This window comes from Equus asinus, chromosome 13 (assembly GCF_041296235.1).
Source record: "Equus asinus isolate D_3611 breed Donkey chromosome 13, EquAss-T2T_v2, whole genome shotgun sequence".
In the NCBI taxonomy this organism is placed as follows: domain Eukaryota; kingdom Metazoa; phylum Chordata; class Mammalia; order Perissodactyla; family Equidae; genus Equus; species Equus asinus.
In genome coordinates this window covers 26,680,303-26,692,342 of record NC_091802.1, presented here as the reverse complement: position 1 = coordinate 26,692,342, position 12,040 = coordinate 26,680,303, and the positions used below count along the sequence as shown (strand labels likewise).

At 35.5% G+C, this 12,040-nt stretch overlaps 1 protein-coding gene across 1 annotated transcript in view; it reads left to right on the top strand.

The window, feature by feature from the left end:
* Positions 1 to 11,829, top strand: part of APPBP2 (amyloid beta precursor protein binding protein 2) — a 56,045-nt gene extending 44,216 nt beyond the window's left edge. The window contains exons 9-13 of the mRNA XM_014856943.3: positions 543 to 667; positions 3,587 to 3,672; positions 5,471 to 5,661; positions 6,644 to 6,809; positions 9,415 to 11,829. Coding sequence (XP_014712429.1) covers positions 543 to 667; positions 3,587 to 3,672; positions 5,471 to 5,661; positions 6,644 to 6,809; positions 9,415 to 9,668 — 822 coding nt within the window. The 3' untranslated portion in view covers positions 9,669 to 11,829. The remainder of the gene's footprint in view (positions 1 to 542; positions 668 to 3,586; positions 3,673 to 5,470; positions 5,662 to 6,643; positions 6,810 to 9,414) is intronic.
* The last annotated feature ends 211 nt before the right edge of the window (positions 11,830 to 12,040 follow it).

Genomic DNA, 12,040 nt, shown 5'->3' with positions numbered 1-12,040 from the left:
GTTTTAGGAATTAAAGAGAATCATCCAGGAGAAGAGTTATTGAGTTGTAGACCCAAATTTAAGAGTACTTTTCCATTTTTGATTTGTTCAGGTGATGGCTTGTCTTTGTTGTTGATTTAGCAGAAGTCATTATAGCTGCCTTTGTATAGCAAGGAGAGTTGGTAGCAATTATTTTAAGCCTATCATAGTCATTCTCTGGTGAATGGCATTTTATGGCTTTGCTCTGGACAAGGTGTCCTTCATTTTATAGCTCACTTCTGAAGAAGGACCTAGAGAGAACACTGATGTGATTCCCAAGACATATGAATGATTTTTATTGTTAGACCATTGCCTTTTAAGTCAAACTCAGTCTTCAGAAAATCAGCCTTACAGGTGACTCTTACGTTCTATTATGATTTAAATACAGCAGGACTTTTCTTCCTTCAAAACTGATGGGATTGAGTATATAGAATATATATTTAAGTTAGTAGGATGCTTAATTTAACTGGGTAGTGTTTTCTAAGGATTTACAGTATTATCAATTATTTTCATGACTTTTTCAGGCAGCCCTTGACATTCGGCAGTCAGTATTTGGTGGCAAAAATATCCATGTAGCAACAGCTCATGAAGACTTGGCTTATTCCTCTTACGTTCACCAGTATAGCTCTGGGAAATTTGACAATGCACTGTAAGTTGCACATTCCTTTTCAGTGAGGGATTAAATGCTGTTGTTATTGTTTTGCTTTGTTTCTCCCATTACAATAATATTTAATATACATTATGAATTAAATTTGTCTTCCTAGAGCTTTAACAAGGTTCCCAAAATGTTCTTGAATTTATAAAATCATACCAATTTATAAGCCATTCATTTAGGTCTTATATGGTTTAATATTAAAACTTTGTATATCTTCATATAGAATATGACTTATCTTTTGAATATTTCCTTCAATAATTTTTCTTTGAGTAATATAGTAGACTCTGGCTAATTGGCAGGCTTAACCTCTAAAAACCTCTTGCTCACAACACACAGAAATACTGAATAAAATATAACAACCATCTCTTTTTGTTTGTTTCTTTTTTGTTTTTGTTTTAAAGATTTTATTTTTCTTTTTTCTCCCCAAAGCCCCCTGGTACACAGTTGTATATATTTTTAGTTGTGGGTCTTTCTAGTTGTGGCATGTGGGATGCCGCCTCAGCATGGCCTGATGAGTGGTGCCGTGTCTGTGCCCAGGATCCGAACCAGTGAAACCCTGGGCCACTGCAGCGGAGCTCACGAACTTAACCACTTGGCTACAGGGTGGGCCCTCTTTTTTGTTTTTTTGCTGAGGAAGATTCGCCCTGAGCTAACATCTCAGCTAGTATTCCTCTATTTTGTATGTGGCTCGCCATCAACAACATGACCACTGACAAGTGGTATAGGTCTGCACCTAGGAACAAACCCGGGCCACCAAAGTGGAGCATGCCAAACTTAACCACTTAGACCATGGGGCTGGCCCCACAACCATCTTTTTAAAATGCATAACTGAGCTTGCAGGAGAGAGAGGAAATCCCCTAAGGCCAATAATAGACTAAAATCCAAAAGAGGAGGCATGACTGATAGTATAATTGCCCTTCAGTGATAGGAAAGCTTAGAATTTTCTGTAACTTTGGTTGAACAACAATCCTGGGTTTAAGAGACAAGACATTTAGCCCACAGGAAGCTGTGAATTAGAATTGAAACCCTCCCATGAAGCCAAGATCAAGGCTACACCCTCAGGGAAAAGGGTAGACTAGGGAAAAAAATCTGCCCACTGGCAAGAGATATAACAAAGAAATTTATCTGTCTCAGGTTGGGCTCTCAGTTGAACTAAAAAGGAGCCTCAGAGGGAAATTTATAATGACAGACTTGGCACCACCCCTGTGTTTGGGCATCTTAAATGCAGGAACCCCCAAACTGAGAAAAACATTAAAAAGCAGTTTGGTACTGCTAGTTCTCCTGGCATGCCTTTCAAGGGAAATGCAAAACTCTGGGAATAATTAACCCTCAACACAAACCATACAAAATTCCCATAGGTCTAGCTCTACCTGAGATGAACTCACCATAAAAAAATTTAAAAATAAGTAAGGAAACATTTCTCTATGAATGAGAGTCAGCAGACATAATGAACAAGGTTAGAACCCTAAGAATGGTAGTTAACAGAACTTTTTGGTTGATGCTATAAAATAAATATATTCTTAAATAATTAAAGATATAAAATGACATTGGCACACCATGGCCTACAGGCAAAATAAAGTTTTATTGGAACATAGCAATGCTCATTTGCTCATGTGTTGTCTATGGCTGCTTTCATGCTACAACAGGAGAGTTGAGTAGTTGGGATAGATTGTGTGGCCCACACAACTGAAAGTATTTACTGTCGGGCCTTTACAGAAAAAAATTGCTGACTCTGATATAAAAGGAGGAATGAGTAATGTTTTAGAGGAAAAATAAAGGAAAAAAGGCAGATTTAAAAATAAAACAACTGATACGTGCTACAACATGGATAAACTTTGAAAACGTTATGCTAAGTGAAAGAAGTCAGTTAGAAAGGACCACATAGTATATGATTCCATTTATAAGAAATGTCCAGAATAGGCAAATCCAGAGACAGAAAGTAAATTGGTGGTTTCCTAGGGCTGGGTGGATGGAGCAGGGGTTAGAGGATAGGATTTCTTTTGGGTGTGATCAAAGTAGTTTGAAATTGATTGCGGTGATGGGTGCATAACTGAATATGCTAAAAATCGTTGAATGTAGACTTTAAATGGATGAATTGTGTGGTATGAATAATATCTGAAGAGATGTTATAAAAAATAAAATAATAGCTAGAATTGGAAAGTAGTCATTTACATTAAGACTCAGTAGACAAGTTAAACAGCAGATTAGACACAACTAAAGAGATAGTTAGTGAATTGGAAGACAGATTGGAGAAAATTAATGATTACCTGGAAGATGGGAATAGAAGGCTTGGGGTTGTTTGAGAGGAACTGGAAGATAAAATAGACAAATTGCTTACCTTCTCTTTGGTCAGATGGGCTGTAAACAAATAACCAAACATGTCAGGTGAGAATACGTGCTGTGAAGAGTAACAACATAAGCTAAGGGTTTAGAGAGTGATGATAGAGTTTTAGGGACTTTTCTATAGGCTCATCTGGAAAGGCTTTTCAATAGGGAATGAGCCATGTGGATACTCAGGGGAAGAGCTTTCCAGAGAGACGATAAAGCAGGAGTCCTAGAAACCTGCTTTGCAGGGTCAGAAAACTGCTAGGCCTGTGTGGCTGGAAAGGAAAGAAGGGGTTGGTTCCAACAGTGGTAGGAGATGACATCAGAGATGTAGCCCAGTGAGAGATCATGTTGAGCCTTATAAGCTGTAAAAACAGCTTCACAGTTTATTCTAAGATGGGAATCCATTGGATGTTAAAAGTTTGGTCCACAACAAATTGGAAATTTAAAACAAAAACTGATCCTTTATTTACCCCAGATAGTTTTAGAAATTCTATCGGTATTAAATAATAAGTTGTGATTTGTTTTAAATACTTAGATCCTTTATAACTACAAAGAAATGCCAGAACATATCTATCTGTATTGCAGATTTCATGCAGAAAGAGCTATTGGTATCATTACCCACATCCTACCTGAAGATCATCTTCTTTTGGCTTCTTCAAAGAGGGTGAAAGGTACCCTTTGTAATCTAGTCTTTATATATATATATATATATTAGATTTCTTCAGCTGTCACTTGTACTAGTTGTGTAGTCTCTGGTATTTTTAAATTGATGGTATAAAAATAGGGGTATTTGTTTATTTCCTTGGGAGTAATAGCATAGGACTAGACTGTATCTACATATTACTAAGATAACTAATTTACTGGTTTAAAGTATTTACCTGCAGCTCCACTTAAGAATTTCCAGTGGTTCATAATAAAAGGTTGTTTGCTTCTCTCGTGTAATGTTAATAAATCATATCTCTATCTTTCTATCTGTCTATCTCTCTGTCTTCCTTCCTTTTCTTTCGAAAGGAGGATGGAAGAATATCACAGATGATTCTTTTTGCACAGTAACAGGGTAGCAAGCTGAAGATGGGTTTTTCACATACCTTCAGCTTTATAGTGCAGGATTCTGAAACTCGGCTTCTTATCAGTTTACCCTTAATGTCGCAAAGCTTTTACCAAATCCCCTTTTCTTATTTTAACTTTTATTCTAATCACTACTAAGGCCCCTTTATTTAAGGCGTTTATTTTGCTAACATTGCTTGGGTCACCCATATGGTAATTCCATGCATGTTGGATAAGTTTACCTTAATTCTGGAATGGGTTTTTTTCACCCTCCCTTTAGGTTTGCATTTGTAAAGTTACACTAGTAATACATAATGAATGTCAAAAATTAAAAGTTAGGAAAGAGAAAAAAATAAATTCTCACCTCAAATCCCACCAATCCAGAATCAACATTTTGATGAATATTTCTTTTAGACTTCTTTCTTCAAACAATGAAATGAATGAGTGTATTTTTCTAGTTTTAAAATCTTTTTTCGCTTGATATATTATGAACATTTTTCCATTTCAATACATGTAAGTATATGTCCCTTTTTTCCCTAATGTTTTTAACTTCACCTCTGTTTTGGGGCTGATAGTGTTTTTAACCTTTTGTTGTTTTAAAATGCCGCAGTGAACTAAAATCTCTTTTACTTGTGTGCACATGGGCAGTTTTCCTAGAAATAAAATCACCTGGTAAAAGAATACAGTCATGTGCTGTGTAATGACATTTTGAATATATGGTGGTGGTCCCATAAGATTCGTACCATATAGTCTAGGTGAGTAGTAGGCTATACCGTCTAGGTTTGTGTGAGTATACTCTGATATTTGCACATCAAAATGGCATCACAATGTGTTTCTCAGAACATGTCCCTCTCGTTAAGCAATGCATGACTGTGTATTTTTAAGACTTTAAATCGAATTTGAAAGTCTTGAATGTGACTTTGAAATTGAACTGTCTTCTGGCCTGGTTTGGTTGGTCAAGTGAGTAGGAGGAAACCAGTTCTTTTAGTTGTATTTGGTTAAAGGTTATATTTTATAAAGTATGATTTCAGAATTTTCAACAATGCTTAGGTACTCCTTGACATAGTTTAGTAACTTAAAAAATTTGTCTTCTCCTTCTTTTCTTTCTTTCATTTGTTTTTAAAAAAGAAATTTACATCAGCAAAGTATAATAGTCTAGTAAAATAGAATTTCTGCAAAATAATTTGATGTATACCATTTTTTTCTTAAATTTGAAATTCTTTACACTATGCAAAATTAGAATGACCCCCAAAAGTGTATTTTTTTCATTAAAGTACAATACTTATCTTTACCAGTTCTAAACCATAACCACATATAAATATGTATAACAGACATTTATATAGTCTAATTTTAAATTATATGCTCTAGTCAGTTTTGATAGATGGCTTGGAAGTATGCTAATTTTATTGCTTTCTTATTCAGCACTTATTTTAGAGGAGATTGCAATTGACTGTCATAATAAAGAAACTGAACAGAGGCTGCTTCAAGAAGCTCATGATTTGCACCTGTCTTCACTCCAACTAGCTAAAAAAGCTTTTGGGGAATTTAATGTACAGACTGCAAAACACTATGGAAACCTTGGAAGACTTTATCAGTCAATGAGAAAATTTAAGGTAGAAGCATGTTTTACTGTATTTTTCTCTTTCTAAATAATCTTAGATAATAAAGTACAATCTTAAATAATAAATCTTAAATAATACATCTTTAGTAATCTTAAATAATAAAGTATGTATTTATTATACTCCTACCTTATTCCACCAAAGAATTGAAAAATAGCTAATATAAAACAACATAGGCAAAATATAAATAAAATTCAAAAATTCAGACCTTGAAAAAATAAGAAATGTCTCAAACCATAAAGTCTAATGAAGTTATTATAGGTAGACTTCAAACGTAGCTGTTAGCTGGATTAATTACAGAGCTTAGTAGAATGCCCATCATCTAGTAGGTGCACAAGGAATGTCAGATATTTTGAGTATTGCTCATTGTAGCTATAAAAATTTACTGAGTTTAGTTCCCTTTTTGAATTTTGGCTTACAAATTCTTAATATTGTCTGTTTTAGGGTTGCAATAAGGAAAGGGTGAGAGTCACTGCCTAAGACATTAATTTTTACCTGAAAATCAATCTACATATCCCTCAATTAACCTGAGTTTAGTTTGTTGGAATAAACATTGTCAAAACTCAAAAAAATGAAATGGTACTCCTATGTAATTAACATACTATAGTATGAAGCTTCTTAACAGAGTTCAATTAAATTTTGGAGTTTGTTAACTGAAAAGCTAGTTTTCATTTTAGAATGTTTTAATGTTAATTTCATTTCTTCTAACAATTTTTTGTTACCAGGAGAAGTTTTCTCTTCTCATTTTTGGTATAGGACGCTATTACCAACGTCAGCTTATGTGCATAGCTTCCGAAAACCAGTAATGCTTCTCATAGGCAACTTTTGGAATAACATATTAAGTTCTCAGATCTGATAACCTTAGGTCATCCATAAGATGTCTCTGGCATTTAGAAGAATCTTGCTCATTGGGTAAGAATTGTTGACAAAAGGAAAAGTATGAACTGATGGTTACTGTAGCTTAATTATTTTTCAGGAAGCTGAAGAAATGCACATCAAAGCAATTCAGATTAAAGAGCAACTTCTTGGTCAAGAAGATTATGAAGTAGCACTTTCAGTGGGACATCTAGCTTCTTTATATAATTATGACATGAATCAGTATGAAAACGCTGAGAAACTTTATTTGCGATCTATAGCAATTGGTATGTTATTTTAAGATTTTCTTAGTCAATTGATTAGAGGTCAACACATCTTAGATGTTATACAAGGGAAATGTTATTACTAAGTCTTAAATGAGTTAATTGCTGCTAAGGATATCCAGGAACCACCCAGAATTCATCTGGAACATTTTACGAAAGATGATTTATTGATATTGAAGCCAGTGGTAAGAAGGATGAAAGTAGTGTGTCAAATATAGGCAAAAGTAGTTATTGTAAACTATTTGTGTAACTACTACACCCATTCTCCTCTCCCTTCCTTTGCTGACTTTAACATCATAGGTCAGGTTTACCTGTTTTCAAACTTGATATTAAATGGAATCGTACAATGTATGTTTTATATGTCTGGTTTCTTTTGGTGAACATCAGTTGTGAAATCCATCTGTGGTGTTACATATCGCAGTTGCTTGCTAATTTCTGGTGCTATATAATATTTTATTGGATTAGTATATCATTATTTATCTGTTCTATTAGTGGATATTCAAAATAGTTGGATTGATTCCAGTTCAGGTCTATTACAAAATAAGGTACTGTAGTCATCATCTAATATTGACTCTTCCCCATTTGGGGCCAGCCTGGTGGCGTAGTGGTTAAGTTCTCACGCTTCACTTTGGCGGCTTGGGGTTCACAGGTTTGGGTCCTGGGCACTGACCTACATACCACTTATCAAGCCTGGGCAGCATCCCACAGACAAAATGGAGGAAGATTAGCATAGATATTAGCTCAGGGACAATCTTCCTGACCAACAAAACAAAACAAAACATAAAACACACCCCAAAAGCCTTTTCCCCATTTTTATAATGAATTGTCCGTTGTTTCCTTATTGTTTTATAGATGTTCTTTGTATACTATCGATATAACAAGTCTTTTATTGGTTATATGTGTTGCAGATAACTCTCACTCTACTATTCATTTCTTTTCTTTTTCTTTTTTTTTTTTTTGAGTAAGATTAGCCCTGAGCTAACATCTGCCGCCAATCCTCCTCTTTTTGCTGAGGAAGACTGGCCCTGAGCTAACATCTGTGCCCATCTTCCTCTACTTTATATGTGGGACACCTGCCACAGCATGGCGTGCCAAGCGGTGCCATGTCCGCACCTGGGATCCGTACCGGTGACGCCCAGGCCGCTGAAGCAGAACATGTGCACTTAACCACTGCGCCACTTGGCCAGACCCTACTATTCATTTCTTAATGGTGCCTTTCAGAGAACAGAAGTTAATAATTTTAATGTAATCAAATATATTTGTTTTTTATTTTACGGTTAGCATTTTTTGTATTCTGTTTAAGAACTCTTTTCCTACCCTAAACTCATAAAGATATTCTTTTAGAAGATTACCTTCTGGAAACTGTTTTACCGTTCACAACTTGAGCTACAAACCTGAAATTGATTTTTTGTTTATGGTGTGAGATAGGGAACGATTTTCTTTTTCTATATGAGTATACAGTTGACCTAGGACCATTTTTTCAAGATGTTCTTTCCTCTCTGCTCTGCTACCTTTGTCAGAAATCATGTATCCGTGTATATGTGGATTCCCCGTTATCCATGATATTTTGACTTAATCCTAAAATAAAGATAAGTTTTAGATTGTTAACCCACAGTACTACGAAGAAAACCTGTGCTATGTAGAGTTCAGTCTTTGTTTACAGTTTTCTTTGTCTTTAGCCTGAAGGTATATACTCAGAATACTGTGTTCGAAATTTACTTGGGTTATTTACTCTCATCTCCTCTTCCCATCAGTGTAGTTATTCCTTTGCAAGATAATTAGGTTTATTTGTTTATGTTTGTATGACGTTCCCCCCATCTTTGTTAATTTTTTCTCAGTATGTAAAATATTACTGTTCTAAATGTCAGAACTATTTAGGAAGGTATGCTCACAGCTGTGTGATTTCCCCTAATTTCTTCTACTCACTTCCCACCCACCCCCAAGGGTAACTAATCTCAATAGTTTCTCATTTTATCGTTTCTGTGTATCTTTTTGCACAAATGTTCAAGATACATAAATATTTTATTTTCCCTTTCTTATATAAAAGATAGCATACTATAGGTACTTTTTGTACTTTGCTTTTTTTTTTTTAACTAAATATACCATGTAAATCACTGTGTTGGTTCATAGAGAGCTGAGAGCTTCCTCCTCTGTGTACAGCTCTATGGTATGCCATTGAGAGTGTGAACCATGTTAGACTGAACCATTCCCCTCTACTTTAATTTGTTTCTCGTGTTTTCCAGTTACAAACAGTGCTACAGTGGATAGCCTTGTGCATATGTTTTTTCTATTGTTGTTGATGCTGTCATTCTCCTTTACTTTCACATCTCTGCAAATCAGTCCCTTAAATCTGTGAAACATTATAATTTTATTCCAGTGAGGCCAACTGCTTTAGACAAGAGAAAATTTTTGTTTAAGGTTTGGAGATAGCTTATAAGTAGGACTGGGTTGGAGAGTTCTGATACAAGAATTAAATCTCTTTCTTTAAAGGGAATGAAACCAAGCCACCCTATTTAAAGAACTGAACCTGTGTTGCCTTATAGAAATCGTTTGTTGCTTCATTATTTGAGCTTATTTTCTTTCTTTTTCTTTTTTTTTTTATTTTCAGGGAAGAAACTTTTTGGTGAAGGCTACAGTGGACTAGAATATGATTACCGAGGTCTCATTAAACTTTACAACTCCATTGGAAACTATGAGAAAGTGTTCGAATATCACAATGTTCTGTCTAACTGGAACCGGTTGCGAGATCGGCAGTATTCAGTGACCGATGCTCTTGAAGACGTCAACACCAGCCCCCAGTCCACTGAAGAAGTGGTGCAGTCCTTCCTCATTTCTCAGAATGTGGAGGGACCCAGCTGCTGAGGGAGGACCTCAGTTAACTAATTTACCTTTTCCCAGATTCCAGGGAATTCATACTGTGAAATCAAAACCATGTTGTTTTTTGGGGGCTGGAATTTGCATTGAAACACTGGTCCAGTCCATTGACCCTATTTGGGTGATCCCTATCTTGCAGAGTGTCTGTAGGAATAAGCATATATTCAGTTATATTCAGCATGTACCCGCATGTTTAAGTAGTCTGGCCCATATTTTCAACCTAGTAGAACAAACTCCAGGAAATCTTTCTTTTTTTTCTTTTTAAAAAATAATTCATTTTGCAGAAAGCCCGAAGGAAAAAAGAACCCCTAAATAAAACTATTTGAGTTTAAAAGAGTTGCATTCTTATTATGTAAGGATGATTTTAACAACTTTTTAACATATAATTCTTCCTTGTGAAGGTATTCAATACTGTATTGTAGAGAAATTTTATGGGGAAAATCTTTATATGTAGTATGGAAAAGTTAACACAAGTACCAGTAGAAGAGGGACATCCTGACTTAGGTTTGGCTCCCTTCCCCAGAGAAGTGATGCAGGCACGCCAGAGCTCTGTTACAGGGAAGGACTGCCACACTCATCTGAACTGGACCAGTGTTGATCTGTAAGTAATAGAAAAGCTGGTAGACCAGCAATTTTAACTCTTTGGTTGTTTTGGGTGTTTTTTTTGGGGGGGGCGGGGTTTGGTACAACAATGCAAGATGCTCTGATAGCATTTGCTAACAGGACCAGGAAGATCTAAAAAGGACCAGCCTAATGTAGAAAGGGGTTATTTGGACCAGAGGCTTTAGATTATTATTTTAGCCCCAGAATATACTTTTATCAGTAGAATGATTTCATTTAGATGTATAATGAAAAGTGATAATGTAAAAATTATATTCATGTCATAGACACCAAACTAGAGAAATCTGGCAATTTCAGTGGCATATCTTTAGTCAAGGGACACAGATGGCAATGCCATAAGCAAGTCTATAAATATCTGCTGCTGCTGTCCCCCTTGTTTTAAATGTTACCCTAATAATCAACGCGATTAACAAATGCATTAGCTAAGTCGTGAAATAGCTCATGTCTGGATGGGAATTTTAGGTTACTATATGTTTTTGTGGGGATTAATGGAAAAATGAATGCCCAAAAATAAGCAAGTCTTCTTAGAAATCCTTCATTTTTATGGTAAATAATAGTATAACTACATCATTTTATTTCAAATTCAAGAGTCAGATGGGAAAGATCCCCGAATGATAGATCTATTTCACTAAGTTGTCTTTCTGTTCATTGGGTTTTTATTTTTTATTATTTTTTAAGCCAGTCAGGTTATTTAATGTTGAGGTAATATTCAAATTTGAGAAGTTGTGACATGTAGCAATCCAAGAAAACAGAAAGGTCTTTTGCTGTTACCTCAATTCTTATTATAGTGGCCTATTTGGTGCCTCTGTAGTTAAGAATCAGGGTTTTCCCCCCTATTTTCAGGGGTCCATGACTTGGCTGTTAGAGGTGTCACTCCTGGCTGATGCTTGGAGTAGTCTGTGGGTGAGTGGATGTGTGTTGAATTTTGGTTTTCTTTTAACATGCGCATTGGTGGGGGAGGGGGAAAAGAATCTAAACTGTCTGCCACATTGAATACAGAAAAATTAATTGGAGATTTCAGATAAATTTGATTTTAATCACTTTTTTGAACTTCCCAAATATAACCTTGTTTAAGATTGTTATTTGCAGTCTTGTTAGTTATGAGCCAGTGTTTTTAAGTTCCCAGGAAGGGATTGACTGGGGGAGGTACCCAAAAAGATGAAGCAAGCCCAGATCCTAAGATTATAACTTTGTGTTCTCGAAACCTGGGTTTATTCCTCAAATTGAATTATTCTCTTTTTAATTTTGAAAAGAGTACATTTGCGCAACTGCACCTCCCCCTCCCAGATAATTGTAATCTAATGCCAAGAGGCACCTCTTTATTTAATTACCAAATAGTCTGTGTGACCAAGGACTAACATTTTTAAGTTACTCAGCTCTATCCTCGTGGGCCTATATATTTAATACCTCCAAAGATATTTTCAGGATAGGCTTTGTATACTTTTGTTGGTTATTTAGAGTCCTGTGGTATGTCTGTGGTACAGGAATGTCATGGTAAATTGTTTTTCAATAAATATTTTGAAACTTATGTTTCCATATGAAGTTTTTTTCTTTTAAGCAATCTGTATTTTTTAGTTTTGTGCACATTTAGTGTTTCCTAGGATAAAATCAAGCAAATGACTCAAGGCCTCATCCTCTCTAATGCAGTTTGAACTCAGTTTAGCTCACATTCAGTGATGGAGCAACATGATACTGAGAAGCCTAGGATCACAGGGTGAAACGTTAAGTGGCAGCCAGTT